Below are 14,168 nucleotides of genomic sequence, written 5' to 3' on the forward strand. Positions count from 1 at the left end.
CATGCTGTCAGTGCAGAGCCCCACATGGGGCTCGATCCCACAAACTGTGAGATCATGACCTGGGCTGAAACCAAGAGTCGGACCTTGACCACCTGGGCCTCAACCAGCCAGGCGCCCCTTGTTCGAATTTCTTATAAATGTCCAGCAAAGGGGTTCTGAGGTGTAGTGGCCAAGCTGCTGGCTGGCGTAGGGGGAGGAAGGGCCAGGACAGGGCCCTGAGCCTAGAGGCTGCAAGGGAACCACGAGTGGGGCGGGCGTGTCGAGATCCCCCCTCCCCAGTAAAGGTCCTCTCCCACAGTCTCAGATATCCTGTATCTGTGGAGTCTCTCTGCCTGTTCCCCAACTGGTCCTGCCCAGGCCTCTGTGCAGCTGGGGGGAGAGTGAGCCTTCTGCCACCTTTCCCCCCACCCAGCACACCTGCAACAGCCAACGTGAGGCACCAACGTGGTGTGACGCATGGTGTCACGATCACAGAAACACACTCCTAGGACAGTCAAGCCCTTTGCCCTGACCTCACAGCCCCCTCCACCACTGGGGCTGCCGCATCCTGAGGAGGTCACACGTGGGCTGGTTGGGGGAGGGGGGGTAGGGATTACAAGAGACCTTGAACTGCTGTCCCCATCCACCCCACAAGGACCCTCTCCTGGAGACCCTCCTCTCCCTGAGCCCCCCACCCTGTCCCAGCTGAGCCCGGATTCCCTCATTGACCTCCGCACCATGGCCCCAGGGCGGGCATCTCCACGGCCCACCTCGCGGCCCCTCCCGCAGGCGCAGGCCTCAGTTTCTCCCGTCGTAGGGGGAGATTCCTCCAGACTTCAGACCCCAGACCCCGTGTGCCCTGAGGGCTGACACTGCCGGGGCTACCCCCCCCTCCCCCGCAACCACTCCGGGGGTTGCGCAGGGCGGGTCTTCCGGGGCGTGGGGGCGGATCTCATGGGGAGGGGCGTGTCTTGCGAGGACGTGAGGGCGGGTCTTGCGGGGCGTGGGCGGAGAGGGGCGTGAGGCGGGTCTTGCGGGGCGGGGGGAGGGGGGCGGCTCCCGCCCCCACCGGCCATCTGGCCTTCCCGCCGCAATGGCCGGCGTTCGCGCCGGTGCGCAGATGCCGCATCTGAGCAAGGTGGGTGCCGGTTGGGGGTCCCGCCATACCCTCGATTTCCCGGCATCCGAGGCCGGGAGCCGAAGAGGGGTGGGCGTGGGTGCGCGCGAGTGTGGCCGCGGGTTTGGGGGCGACAGCGCTTTGTGAGGCGAGGCGGGGCGAGGCGGCGGAGACCTGGGCTGCGGGGGCGGGAGTCGCCTCTAGCCTCCGCCCCCGCCCCCACTCCTCCGCCGCCCGCCGCGGCCTCAGATGCCACCGTCGTGCGTGCGTGTTAATCTTCTCTGAGCGCACTGGTCCCGGGCTCTCGGCCCTTTCCGGGGAATCGGGGTCTGGGTCTGGGGCGGGGCGGGGGAGGCGGGCCGGAACAGTCCCTCAAGGCCCCCCTTCGCCCAGATGGAGCGGGTGGTCGTGAGTATGCAGGACCCCGACCAGGGCGTGAAGATGCGGAGCCAGCGCCTGCTCATCACCGTCATTCCGCACATGGTGGCTGGTGAGGCGCCGCGGGGGCTGGGGTGGATGGAGGCCCTGCCCGAGCCTACCCCCACCCCATGCCAATCTCTGCTGTGCAGGCAGCGACCTCGTGGAGTGGTTGATCCAGAAGTACTGCATCTCAGAGGAGGGTAAGGGGGTCAGCCCCTTGCTCATCCGGTGCCCCACCCCTGCCGCGCCTCCTGTCCCCTGCCCCCTGCCCTGGGGTCGCTGTGCTGATGGCCTAGGCTGGGCTCACAGGTGTCAGGGCCAAGCCAAGTGTGCTGGGGAGGGAGAGCCCCGGGACTGGTTCTCCCAGGCTGAGCACTCACCACCCTGCCGCCCCGCAGAGGCCCTGCACCTGGGCACTCTCCTGGTGCAGCACGGCTACCTGTACCCGCTGCGAGACCCCCGCTGTCTTGTGCTCCGGCCAGACGACACACCCTACAGATTTCAGGTCAGGTGCAACTGAGAGCAGGTGGAAAGCACAAACCCAGCAGCCCAGCTAGAGGGGACCTGTGGAAGGGGTTGGAGTAGGGCGTGGTGATGTCACCACAGGTCTGGGTCCACTGCCCCTCCCCCAGGCCCTTGGGGAGTGGTCCACTGCCCCAACCCACACATGCCCTGTGATAGGAGGACCAGGATAAGGGGAGAGACCCTCAGCTTCTCTGAGGCCGCAGCAGGGGACCCATAAAGGGTATAGCACCTGTGGAGGATTCTGATGGTTTCCCTGAGAATCCTTAAACCCCCACCCAGGAAGAAGTCTGTGCGGGGCCTGGGGACAGGATTCTAGCATCTCAGTGCGTAACCTCAATCACGACGGACCTGTCCTGCCTGGCCTCCCTGGCAGTCCCCACACATAGTCTTTAGTACAGACTTGAGCAGGCCCCACCCCCACCCCCCACCAGGCGGTAGGGACTCAGGGAGCCCAGTCCAGGAGGCAGTGCTTGCAGGGGGCCCCAAGGGGTGAGTGGAGCTTGGTTCCAGGTGGGGAAGATGGCCAGTGGTGTGTGAGTCTCCAGGCTGTGGGCAGACAGGCAGATTCTGAGGCCGCCCAGTCTCTTCCCAAGGGGCCTGGGGAGGGGGACAACTCCTGGGGTGGGGAAGGTCCAGCAGGTCCCAGAAACGCTGTCCTTGCACCATACCAGACGCCCTATTTCTGGACGAGCACGCTGTGGCCAGCTACTGAGCTGGACTATGGTGAGTGAGGAGGAGCAGGCTAACCTGGGACAGCTTCCTGCCCTCTGAAGTGATGTCGCAAGGGACGAGGGGCAGAGATTTCTCCTCTGCAGCCTGGTCCCCTGTCCTTCCAGCCATCTACCTGGCGAAGAAGAACATCCGAAAGCAGGGGGCCCTGGTCGGCCACGAGAAGGTGGGACGCTCCCCTAGGCTGAGGCCAGCCAGAGGAACCCAAGCCCTGCTCTTGACCCCGGGGCCTCAGTTTGCCCTGGAGCACACACACAGCCCAGGCCCCGGGATGGTGCAGACACAAACACGGGATCCCTATATGTCTCGGTGGGGACGTGGGTGGTCCCTAACCCAGAGCTGGACAGGAGAGGGGTTGCCCAGGGTAGACCTCAACACCCTCCAGGAACACTATGGCCAGCTGCACAGGAAGATCAACCACGCATGGGACCTGGTGGTGATGCAAGCGAGAGAGCAGCTTCGGTGAGACCCTGCCCCACCCATGACTTGCGGGCATCGAGTGGGAGTTGCCCGGGAGGCCCAGCTGTACCAAGCCCTGGCTGTTTCCCCAGGCTCTGGCCTGAGGGTGGGGACAGGGCAGAAGAGGTGCTGTTGTGGGCACCCTGTCCCCCAGCTCCACCTACCCTCCCTCCAGGGCAGCTAAGCAGCGCAGGAAGGGGGACAGGCTGGTCATGGCGTGCCAGGAGCAGACGTACTGGCTGGTGAATAGGCCTCCGGTAATACCCTTGTGTGTGTGTGTGGGGGGGGGGCAGTTCCTTGTATAGCACCGGGATCTTGCCAGAAGGCAGTGTGTTTCTCTCAAATGCTCGCTCTGAACCTGCATTTTGAGCCTGTGATAAGGATGCGGCTTTCGGGATCCCAGCAGTAAGTTCTATTTCTGGGGCCCATGAGAACTGAGGCCCGGGCCTGCGTCCGCCTCCCATCCACACAGCCCAGGACAAACCGGCCTCTTTCTAGGTCTAGAGGAGGAGGCAAAGTGGAGTCAGGCTTAGTTATAGCTCTGAGGAACTGAGGTCACAGACCAAGAATTTTGGGGAGTGCTGGCCTGTAGCTAGGCTGTACCCAGAACCGCGGTCTGAGCAGGCGGTGTGCTAGTCCTCTGCTGTGGAGAGATGAGGCTGACCGGCTATCTTGGTCTGTGGGGGCGGTCAGAGCCAGCATGAATGCAAGTTCTTGTGGGAAAAATCCATGGAAAAGAAAAATGAGAGCGATCCACAGGCCTATAACTCATCAAGTGTGTGTCTGGGCGGGGGGGGCGGGGGGGGGTGTCTGTGGGAAATGACTCCTCCTCTTCCACCTGAGCACCAGGTGGGCAGGATAGGGAGGTGGAAAGACAGAGCAGACGTGGCCCCGAGGCTGTGCACACGGGCTGAGGGCAGGGCAGCGGGGGCCTCCGGGCGAACAGGCATGAGGGCTCTGCCTGGTCCGAGGTGAGGAAGAGACCAGACGTGCAGATGCATTTGAGGATAGGGCAGCAAGATGTGGGGCGGGTGAGCATCTCGAGAAGGATGGTTAGGAGGGGGCTCCTGGCCAGCTATGTTTGTGGAGCACATGACGCTTGATCTTGGCGTAGCGAGTTCGAGCCCCATTAGGCACAGAGCCTACTTAAAAAAAAAAAAAGGATTCTCAGGTTTGTGGTTTGAGTAGTCAGGAGCGGGGAGGTGAGCTCAGCTGAGGTGAGGTAATCATGGGGGTGAAGATGGGTAGAGAGCAGGCTTAGGGACTGGAGACTCAGGTTCTTAATTTTCTCTGAATGACAGTTTCTAATGTTTTGTGTTTTTTTTGATTTATTTAAGAGAGAGAGAGAGAGAGACAGGGCACAAGTGGGGGAGGGGCAGGGAGAAGGAGACAGACACAGAATCTGAAGCAGGCTCCAGAGTCTGACGAAGGGCTCGAACTCACGAACAGTAAGATCGTGATCTCTGCTGAAGTCAGACGCTTCACCAACGGAGCCCCCGCCAGGTCCCCTGTAGTTTCCACTGAAGGAGGACGTGTGGGTGCAGGGCTTCCGTATATGAAGCTGGTGGGGGACAGGAACACAAGACTAGGACGGGTCTCACCAGCCCACTTGGGCTGCACCCCTCACCTCATCTCAGCCTCCCCTCTGCAGCCAGGGGTCCCCAGCGTCCTGGAGCAGGGTCCAGAGCGCAGTTCCTGCACTGCCGGGCAAGCGCAGATGGTGAGGACCCCACACCATACCCCCAGACCACTCCCCACCCTGCACACATACCTCCCCCACCCCAACTTGGGGGCTGCTCACCCATCCATCCGTTTTTTCAAATGGCACTTGACCCTGCCGTCATGCCCCACTGCCTGTACCCCCGCTCCCAGGCCTCTGCTAACTCTCACCTCTTGCCTCCCACCTGCTGCACTGGGTGCAAGTAAGTGCGATGGGGCCCTGGGAAGAGTGGGAGCTCCTCCCCGGGCCGGGACAGCATCAGAACCCGGGGGAGTTGGAGGTGTGCCCTCGGCGGGGCCGCAGGCCTGAGGGGTCTGGGCCGAGCCAGCCAACACCCTGCATGGACTCCAGTGGCCTCTGGAACCAGAGGGAACTGAGCCAGGACAGACGTGGCCACACTTGGTGGCAGCCGAGCCCTCTGTTTCAGTTCCACAAGATGCAAAATATCCCACATCTAGTACCTTACAGATAAAACTTTTTCCTGACTTCAAAGTCCTAGTTCAAGATTGCGGGTTTGTAATTTTCTTGTTATAAAGTCAGCCGAAGAGAGCCTAGGCGAAAATTGAAGATCTCGGGCATCCTGAGGGTTCGCAGGTGTTGGGAAGGGTCAGTCCATCCACCTGGCCCGGAAGATGTGGCAGGCAGGTTCTGAGCTCTGAACAGGCTGAGATCACCCTGGAGCATAAGTTAGCGAGACTGACTTCCTGAGTGGGATTCTGTTGCAGTATTTCTCGTGTATCTGCTGTTAAAAAAAAAAAAAAAAAAGACCTAACTACATTCGAAAATATGAAATAGTGACAGTTGGGGAACTGCAAGGTAACTTTGGAAACCTGAGGGCTCCATGGAACATTCTGGAAACCTTTACACTAGAGGCCCCCAGAAGCTTCTTGGAAAGCCAGACCCCTCCATTGAGGAGGGGGCTTCAAGGGGCAAGGCAGGGGGCCTGAGCCATTCTCTATCAGCCCAGGGATGGACTCTTGAACTACGGTGGGTTTTCAGTCCCCACAGGGCCTGCCTTCTAATTGCAGCCCGCCCGGCCCTTTCCAGACCAAGAATATAGATTTCTACAAGCGAGAGGTAGGTCCTAGGAGTGGGTGGGAGAGAGGGGCCTGGGCTGGCTGACCCCCAGGCCAGGCCCCACTTCATCGGCCTCACGTCCTAGATGGAGCTGTGCAGAAAAGCCCTGGGCAGGGCCCGGGTGAAGTCCTCTGTCTGCCTTGAGGCGTGAGTGGGCTGAAGGGCACCGGCTGGGGACCCCCGCCCAGAGCCCAGGCCCTTCCTCGAGTGCCGTTGTCCCCACAGCCTGTCCCTGCACTGGCCCCTGGCACCGTCCCCCCACTCCCCAGGTACCTGAAGTTCAGCAGCCAACGTGAGCTGCATGATCCCATCATGTCAGGGTGCCTGCCTGGCAACCCCTGGGTCACAGATGATGACACCTACTGGACCATGAACGCACCCAGGTAAGCCCAGGGGGGGCAGGGGGCACTGCCCCCCACCTCCCTTCCCACTGGGGCACTCCCTCCCCACCCCCGTTGCCGGCACATCCCTGTGCCCTGTCCCTCCAGCGTGGCTGTGCCCACGAAGCTCCGCGTGGAGCGATGGGGCTTCAGCTTCCAGGAGCTCTTGGAAGACCCTGTGGGACGGGCGCATTTCATGGCCTTTCTCGGGACAGAGTTCAGCGGTGAGAAGCCCCCTGCCTTGCTCGAGGCCCCTGTGAGGGATGCTGCTGCCTAGGACCGTCCCCCGCGCCCCACCCCCCCCCGCCCCGCCCCTGCCACGTTTCTGCCGGCATGGCCAAGGCTCAGGTTGGCCTGACCTGGCGTGTGGACCCCTAGCTGAGAACCTGAGCTTCTGGGAGGCATGCGAGGAGCTGCGCCACGGAGGGCAGGCCCAGGTCCGCGCCATGGTGGACGCCGTGTACCAGTGAGTGCCGAGGGGCAGGTGCCGGCTGGCCGCTAGGCCTGCGTGCGGAACCCGGACCCACAGGGCCTGTCTCCCGTCCTCCTCCTGCCGACACAGGCAGTTCCTGGCCCCTGGCGCTGCCCGGTGGGTCAACATCGACAGCCGGACGATGGAGCGGACCCTGGAGGGTCTGCAGCAGCCCCACCGCTACGTGCTGGATGACGCCCAGCTGCACATCTACATGCTGATGAAGAAGGTGAGTGTGCAGGCCGGGAGGGCTCGGGGAGTGCCTGGCCCCGTGACAGCTGGGTCTGCACACCCACTTCTCACCGGCTGCTGGCATGCTTAGACCTGCGACCCAGGCTCCACTTTCACAGAGGGGCAAACTGAGGCTCAGAAGGGCTGAGGGCTTGCCCAAGCCACAGGCCTAAGGAGAGGTCCAGTCGTGATTTTAGAAAGGGTTTTAATATGGGGCGCCTGGGTGGCTCAGTTGGATGGGCATCCGACTCTTGATTTCGACTCAGGTCCTGCTCCCAGGGTCATGGGATCAAGCCCCATGTCAGGCTCTGTGCTGGGCATGGAGCCTGCTTGAGATTCTCTCTGTTTCTCTCTCGCTCTCTGCCCCTCCCCCACTCATGCTCATGCTCTCTTCCTCAAAAGAAAAGTATTTTAACATGGAAAATCTGAAACGTGAACAAAAACATAGTAAAATGACCCCCACATACCTACTGCCTGGCTTCAAAAACAGTCAGCTCAGGGCCTATCCTGATTCATTGTCTATCCCTGCCCCCCACCCCGTGACTTTAAAGCCATTTCCAGACTCCCTATCTGTAGATACTTCAAGATCCTCTAAAAGACATGGACCCCCTCCCTCCCTTTTCAACGTGACCCCAGATGTCAGTATCACATACTGAACACAGGGTCACTCAGTGTCCTCAAAGAGCCAGTCGGGGTCAAAACTTCCTCACTTGGCCTCTGTGTTTAGTTCCCTGTTGTTGTTGTAAAAAAACACCACAAACTTGGCTTAAAGCAACACGAATTTATTCTCTTAAAGTTTTGGAGGTCAGAAGTCTGACACAGGTCTCCTGGGGTAAAGTCAAGGTGTGGGTGGCACTGGTTCCTTCTGGAATCTCCAGGGGAATCCCATGTCCTGCCTTTTCTAGCTTCTGCAGACGCCTGCCTTCCTTGGCACCTCCTCCTCCTGCGTCTTTATGCCGGTAGTCTAACATCTCTGACCTGTGTCTCTGGTCCTCCTGCAGCCCCCTCTTTGACTTATAAGGGCCTGTGGTGACACTGAGCCCACCTGGACAATTGAGGGCCTCTCCCCACCTCAAGATCGTTGACTTAACTCACATCTGCAAAATCCCTTTGCCTTATAAGAGACACCATCACAGTTCCAGAGGTTAGGGTATGGACATCTCTGGCATCTTCCCCTCTGAATGCCACAGCCAAAAACTCACCTGTTTTTTCAATTTCCTTGAATTTGGGTCCGAACGAAGTCCATATGTCAGAATGGGTTAATAAATCTCTTAAACCCCCTTTTATTTATTTATTTTTATTGTTTAAGTTTTTTTATCTTGAGAGCGCGTGAACAGGGGAGAAGCAGAGAGAGAGAGAGAGAGAGAGAATCCCAAGCAATCTCCACACTCAGTGCAGAGACCACCTCGGGGCTTGAACCCCGCGAGATCGTGACCTGAGACAAAATCAAGAGTCGGATGCTCAACTGACTGAGCCACCCAGGTGCCCCTTAAACCTCTTTTTATTTTTTTTTTTTTTTTTTTTTTTTAAATTTTTTTTTTTCAACATTTATTTATTTTTGGGACAGAGAGAGACAGAGCATGAACAGGGGAGGGGCAGAGAGAGAGGGAGACACAGAATCGGAAACAGGCTCCAGGTTCTGAGCCATCAGCTCAGAGCCTGACGCGGGGCTCGAACTCCCGGACCGCGAGATCGTGACCTGGCTGAAGTCGGACGCTTAACCGACTGCGCCACCCAGGCGCCCCTTAAACCTCTTTTTAAAGCAGAGGCTTCTTCTCTACCTTTTCTTCTTTTTTTGTTTTGTTTTAAAGAAACTGGAGGTCCTTTGTCCTGTGATTTCCCACAGTCTGGGTTTTACTAATGGCGCCCTCGTGGTGTCCTTGTGTGTTTCTGCCGATTGGTAGTTACGTTTAAGACTTGATCGGATTCATCTTCAGTTTTTTCGTGTATTTGGTTTTGCCAAGGGTCTTTACTTCAGAGATGGTGTTCGGTGTGTTCTCCCATCGGGAGGTACGTGGGGGCGCCTCTCCTTTTGTGACGGGAGCAGCCTGTGGCTTCGGTGCAGGCAAGGAGCTGGCTCGTCCCTGCCTCTGTTTAAGAGGGGGGACACTGCTCTGAGACACCTCTTCTCGCCTGCTCTTTGTGGCACAGTCGTCCAGGGAAGGCAGGATCAGTGCTTGACCCCTTCTTTTAGTCACCAGTTTTCACAATAATGCATCGTACCCACGGTGTCTGCCAAGGGTGGTAAGTCTGAGATAGTTTTAACCCCGATGTAAATCCACACTCTCACCAGATGACGGGTTTCGTTCCGCTCTGGTTCTTACCCTTAATTCCCGTGCAGAGGTCCAGCCTGCCAGCTGTTGGCTCCTGGGGCATTTGATGTGTCCTGAAATCCGTGCTGGCTTTCTTGCCTTCTGGTGTGGTGGCTTGTCCCCGGCTCCACCTGTGCCAGAACTGGAGTCAGCCGTTTCCATGGGAAGCCCTGGCTCTTTTTCAAGGGTGTTTAGAAACCTTGACACACACGCTGATGTGTCCACTGTAACCTGAACTGTTTCGGGCCCTTTCAGTGAACAGAAGTAGGAGTATCAGTGTTTTAAACAGGATACATCAGGAGCTCGTACTGATGCTTCCTTTTTTTATTATTAATTTTTAGTTTATTTGCGGGAGAGAGACGCAGTACGAGTGGGGGAGGGGCAGGGAGAGCGAGAGAGGGAGACACAGAATCTGAAGCAGGCTCCAGGCTCTGAGCTGTCAGCACAGCATCTGATGTGGGGCTCAAACTTACGAACTGTGAGATCATGACCTGAGCCTGAGTCGGACGCTTAACCAACTGAGCCATCCAGGCACCTCTACTTTTTTTTTTTTTTTTAAGGTGCATTTATTTATTTTTGACAGAGAGAGCGCGTGCCCGTGTGCGTGTGGGGGGAGGGGCAGAGAGACTCCCAAGCAGGCTCCATGCTGTTAGCATGGAGCCTGACTTGGGCTCGAACTCACGAACCATGAGATCATGACCTGAACAGAGATCAAGAGTTAGATACCCCGCCTACTGATCCGCCCAGGTGCCTCGTGACACTGCTAATTCAGGTTCAGGATTAGAGAATTTCCTTAACGTTGTTGACTTCCATCTCTTTCCTCACTAACCCACTGAAAATCTTGGTTCTCGACGATGCTAACATGACTCACTTGCTTTTTTCTCACATTTCACTCAGGAGTCTCAACAACACAGCATTACCATTTACCATACAGTCACTGAAAATGGTTTACTTTTTCCTCGGCTTGGTCCTCTGCACATACCCTCCTGGGGACGCCCCCTCCAGCAGCTATATTCCGTGTGGCCAGGGTGGTGTCACCGACTGGGTGCCTGGCTCACTTGTCCCACTTGACTTCCAGTGTTTGGGAATTGACTATTTGTTGTTTTATTTTATAATTATGTAAAGTGTCTACACAGTTTCAAAATCCTGGGGCGCCTGGGTGGCTCAGTTGGTTAGGCGTCTGACTTCGGCTCAGGTCACGATCTCGCGGTCCGTGAGTTCGAGCCCCGCGTCAGGCTCTGGGCTGATGGCTCAGAGCCTGGAGCCTGCTTCCGGTTCTGTGTCTCCCTCTCTCTCTGCCCCTCCCTCGTTCACGCTCTGTCTCTCTCTGTCTCAAAAATAAATAAAAAACATTAAAAAAAAATTAAAAAAAAAAACCACAAAATCCAATCAGCAAAGAAGGTACATTCAAGTAAATGTGGTTCTGTCCTGATCCTTCTGCTGTCTTCCCTTCTTCCCACTAAAATTAACTCTTTGAAATTTATTTATTTCTTTTAAATATAATAAGCAGTTGGGTTCATCGATTTCTCTCCCTCTTTATTGTATACTATGCAGTTTTACAGTTTTTCTCGACCTTGCTTTTTATTTTGCTCTGTGTTCTCCCCCTCACTCTCGGGGTACACAGAGAACGGGGGGGGGGGGGGTGGGTACCACGGTTCACTCCTAGCATGGGCACCCGGCCCCTGCCCAGCTTTTGTGGGTAAACTGGATAGGAGCCTAGGTCTCCCCAAGTCCGTCTGACTTGTTCTGGGGAGGTCTGGGGTGGTCGCCCCCAGCACTGTCCGCTGGGGCGGGGTGGGGGGGACCTGGGGCTGGCGGAGGCCCCGGCAGTGGCAGGCTGGACCGGCAGGGGAAGCCGTCTGGGCGCGGTCTCTTGCAGGACTCCTATCCGAGGTTCCTGAAGTCTGCCGCCTACAAAGACCTGCTGGCCGAAGCCGTGATTCCCCCAGAGGCGAAGAAACGGTGAGCTTGTCCGTGCCCGGAGCAGTGCAGACCCGCAGTGAGGCGGGCGGGACCTCACGGCTGCCCCGTGCTCAGGTCCCGTCTTGCCCACAGGGTGTTCCCGTTCATGCGGAAGCTGCCGCATTCAAGCCCCAGCCCCGCTCTGCTTCCTGCCGCCACCTCTGGGGAGCCTGCGGCTGCCGCCGGTGGCCCTGAGTGTGGTGAGGGGGGCGCCTAAGTGGGCAGAAGCGCCACCCTCACCTCTTGCCCAGGGTCCTGGCCACTTTTGAGAGCCCTGGCACGGGCGTCCCCTCGTGCCCAGAGGCCCCGGCCTTGCTGTGGGGCAAACAGACCTCTTGGGCTCCCTCCCACCTTTGCCCTTGTCAAGCCCTCTCGACGCCTCCCCACCTCCAGAACCACAAACTGCTGGCAGATACCAGGTGGGCCTCCGGCAGGCGGCACTTGTCATAGGGGGAGATGCAGGCCGCCGGGTGGATTTCCCCGGGGCGCTCCGCCCAGTGTGACCCTGTGGGGACCCCACACCACGTCCCCGCTTCTGCTGGGGGCGCCTCAGCCTTCCAGTCAGCCTAGAGCCATCCTCCGGCGTCTCGTCTACACTGTGGCCGCCACTGTGCACGTCCCAGGCCTCATGCCCCAGGGGCGCCTCTGGCCGGTGTCCTGGAGGCTGCGGCTTCTCCATGCACAGGGACGGCCCCAACGGCCCCACCCTGGTGACAACTGGTGCCAGTTCCCCGCAGGGGCGGGTGGAGCCCTTGGGGGAGGAGGCGGACGCCAGACCCGGGGCGGAGGACAGTTGGTCCTCTGGGAGCGCAGCTCTGTGGGGCCAGAGGGAGCGGCGCCCCCCTTCCTGCTCGCACCCACGCCCGACGCGGAAATAAAAGACCCGCAGCTCTCACTCTGAGCCCACTTTATTGTCCAAATCCTGGAGCGTGTGCTGTGAGGCCCACTGGTGGGGCGTGCACGTGGGGCGTGTCGGTGGGGTGTGTGCGTGAGGCGTGACCGTGAGGCGTGCCGGTGGGGCGTGTCGGAGAGGCGTGTCCGTGAGGCAGGTACGTGGGGCGTGCACGTGGGGCGTGTCCGCGAGAGTACCGGTGAGGCGTGTCGGAGAGGCGTACCCGGTGAGGCGTGTACGTGGGGAGTGCACGTGGGGCGTGTCCGTGAGGTGTGTCGGTGGGGCGTGTCGGAGAGGCGTACTGGTGAGGCGTGTACGTGGGCCGTGCACGTGAGGCGTGTCCGCGAGAGTACCGGTGAGGCGTGTCGGTGGGGCGTGCACGTGGGGCGTGTGCGTGAGGGTGCCGGTCAGGCGTGTCGGAGAGGCGTACCCGGTGAGGCGTGTACGTGGGGAGTGCGCGTGGGGCGTGTCCATGAGGTGTGCCGGTTTGGCGTACCTGGTGAGGCGTGTCCGTGGGGAGTGCACGTGGGGCGTGTCCGTGAGGCGTGTGCGTGGGGCGTGTCGGTGGGGCGTGTGCGCGGGGCGTGTCCGTGAGGGTGCCGGTGAGGCGTGTCGGAGAGGCGTACCCGGTGAGGCGTGTGCGTGGGGCGTGTCCGCGAGGCGTGTCCGCGAGGTAGGTCGGTGGGGCGTGTCCGCGAGGTGTGTCTGTGAGGCGTGTCGGTGGGGCGTGTGCGTGAGGCGTGTCGGTGGGAAGTGTGCGTGGGGCGTGTCCACGAGGGTGTCGGTGAGGAGTGTAAGTGGCGCGTGTCCGTGAGGGTGCCGGTTAGGCGTGTCAGAGAGGCGTACCCGGTGAGGCGTGTGCGTGGGGCGTGTCCGTGAGGCGTGTGGCGCATGAGGTGTCTGCGAGACGGGCAGTGGCGGGGGACGGGGGGGGGGGGGGGGGGGGGAATGTCCAGGCGTCAAAGACGTCGGCACGCAGGGTCCCACGTGGGGAGCAGAGGACTCGGGAGCAGAGGACTCAGGCGCAGACTCGGGGGTCTTCAGAGGAGACGGTGGGGAACGGCGTCCGTGCTCTGGCAGGACAAGGATGGCCGAGTGCTCCAGTGGGGAGGGCGGGCCCTTGGTGCCGGTCAGCAACTCCTGGCCAGGCCCGAGTCCCAGGGAGCCTGGCGTGGGTCAGGGCCCCAGAGCGATCGGAGGCACAAGTCCGTGGAGCGAGATGCCCCCCAGTGCGGGCCTCTCCTGGAGCCCGCGCCTAACCCCTGCCCCCGGCCCCGGGACCTGCGGGGGTGGGGGTGGGGGTGGGGGGTGGGGGGTGGGCGGGGGTCCCTCCCGCTCAGGCTCCTCCGGCACTGCTGCGGGCGGCCCCCAGCCCTGCACCACTCTCGGGGATTCTTGTCCGCGGACTTGCCACCACAACCCTGCGGGGCCTGAGGCTGTGCGGACTGGGCGGCTTCTCTCCGCAACGAGGGGCCTGCTCCGTGGCAGAGGGTGCCCCCCGCGTTGTCCCTCCCAGGCTCCTGTCTGTGCAGCTGGGAAACGGGGCTTTCCATACCTACGTGCACACAGGAGGTTCCCGCAGGATTCTCGGATAAGCGCCCTCACCTCGGTTCCAGAGCGGTGTCTCCCTGAAGCCCCCCCTGCCCAGGCTCCTGCTGCCTGCACAGCTGCCCTTGGAGTACACAGGGGTGCTCAGGGGACCCTGCCTGTCCTGCTGGGGGCATATCCACGTCCACAGGCTGGGTTCCTGACTTGAACTGGAGAGACCAGGGAGGGGTCTTCAAACCTGAGCTGCACTTAGAGGCCAAGAAGCAAAGCTCCTCGTGTCCCCACTGCTGATCTGGACGGGAACCGGGTAGAGGGTCCCCCACCTCTTCCGTGATCCAGCAGCCT

At 60.1% G+C, this 14,168-nt stretch overlaps 1 protein-coding gene across 7 annotated transcripts; it reads left to right on the forward strand.

Moving 5' to 3' along the window:
• Positions 1-1,020: 1,020 nt before the first annotated feature.
• Positions 1,021-12,278, forward strand: RGS11 (regulator of G protein signaling 11). Of its 7 annotated transcripts, none has more exons than XM_086691774.1 (17): positions 1,021-1,117; positions 1,490-1,586; positions 1,666-1,716; positions 1,915-2,021; positions 2,713-2,764; positions 2,878-2,936; positions 3,156-3,232; positions 3,405-3,486; positions 4,881-4,949; positions 5,949-6,026; positions 6,112-6,173; positions 6,296-6,409; positions 6,515-6,630; positions 6,785-6,872; positions 6,969-7,107; positions 11,301-11,383; positions 11,477-12,278. In XM_086691774.1, the coding sequence occupies exons 1-17, from the start codon at positions 1,073-1,075 to the stop codon at positions 11,598-11,600; spliced, it is 1,443 nt and encodes a 480-aa protein (XP_086547900.1). In that variant the 5' UTR covers positions 1,021-1,072; the 3' UTR covers positions 11,601-12,278. The 7 variants fall into 7 exon arrangements, with proteins under 7 accessions (XP_086547900.1, XP_086547901.1, XP_086547896.1 ...); XM_086691775.1 differs by having other exon boundaries at positions 5,997-6,026; XM_086691770.1 differs by having other exon boundaries at positions 2,878-3,232.
• Positions 12,279-14,168: the final 1,890 nt, after the last annotated feature.

This window comes from Puma concolor, chromosome E3 (genome assembly GCF_028749965.1).
Source record: "Puma concolor isolate L17-30 chromosome E3, mPumCon1.1.hap2, whole genome shotgun sequence".
Taxonomy (NCBI): Eukaryota; Metazoa; Chordata; class Mammalia; order Carnivora; family Felidae; genus Puma; species Puma concolor.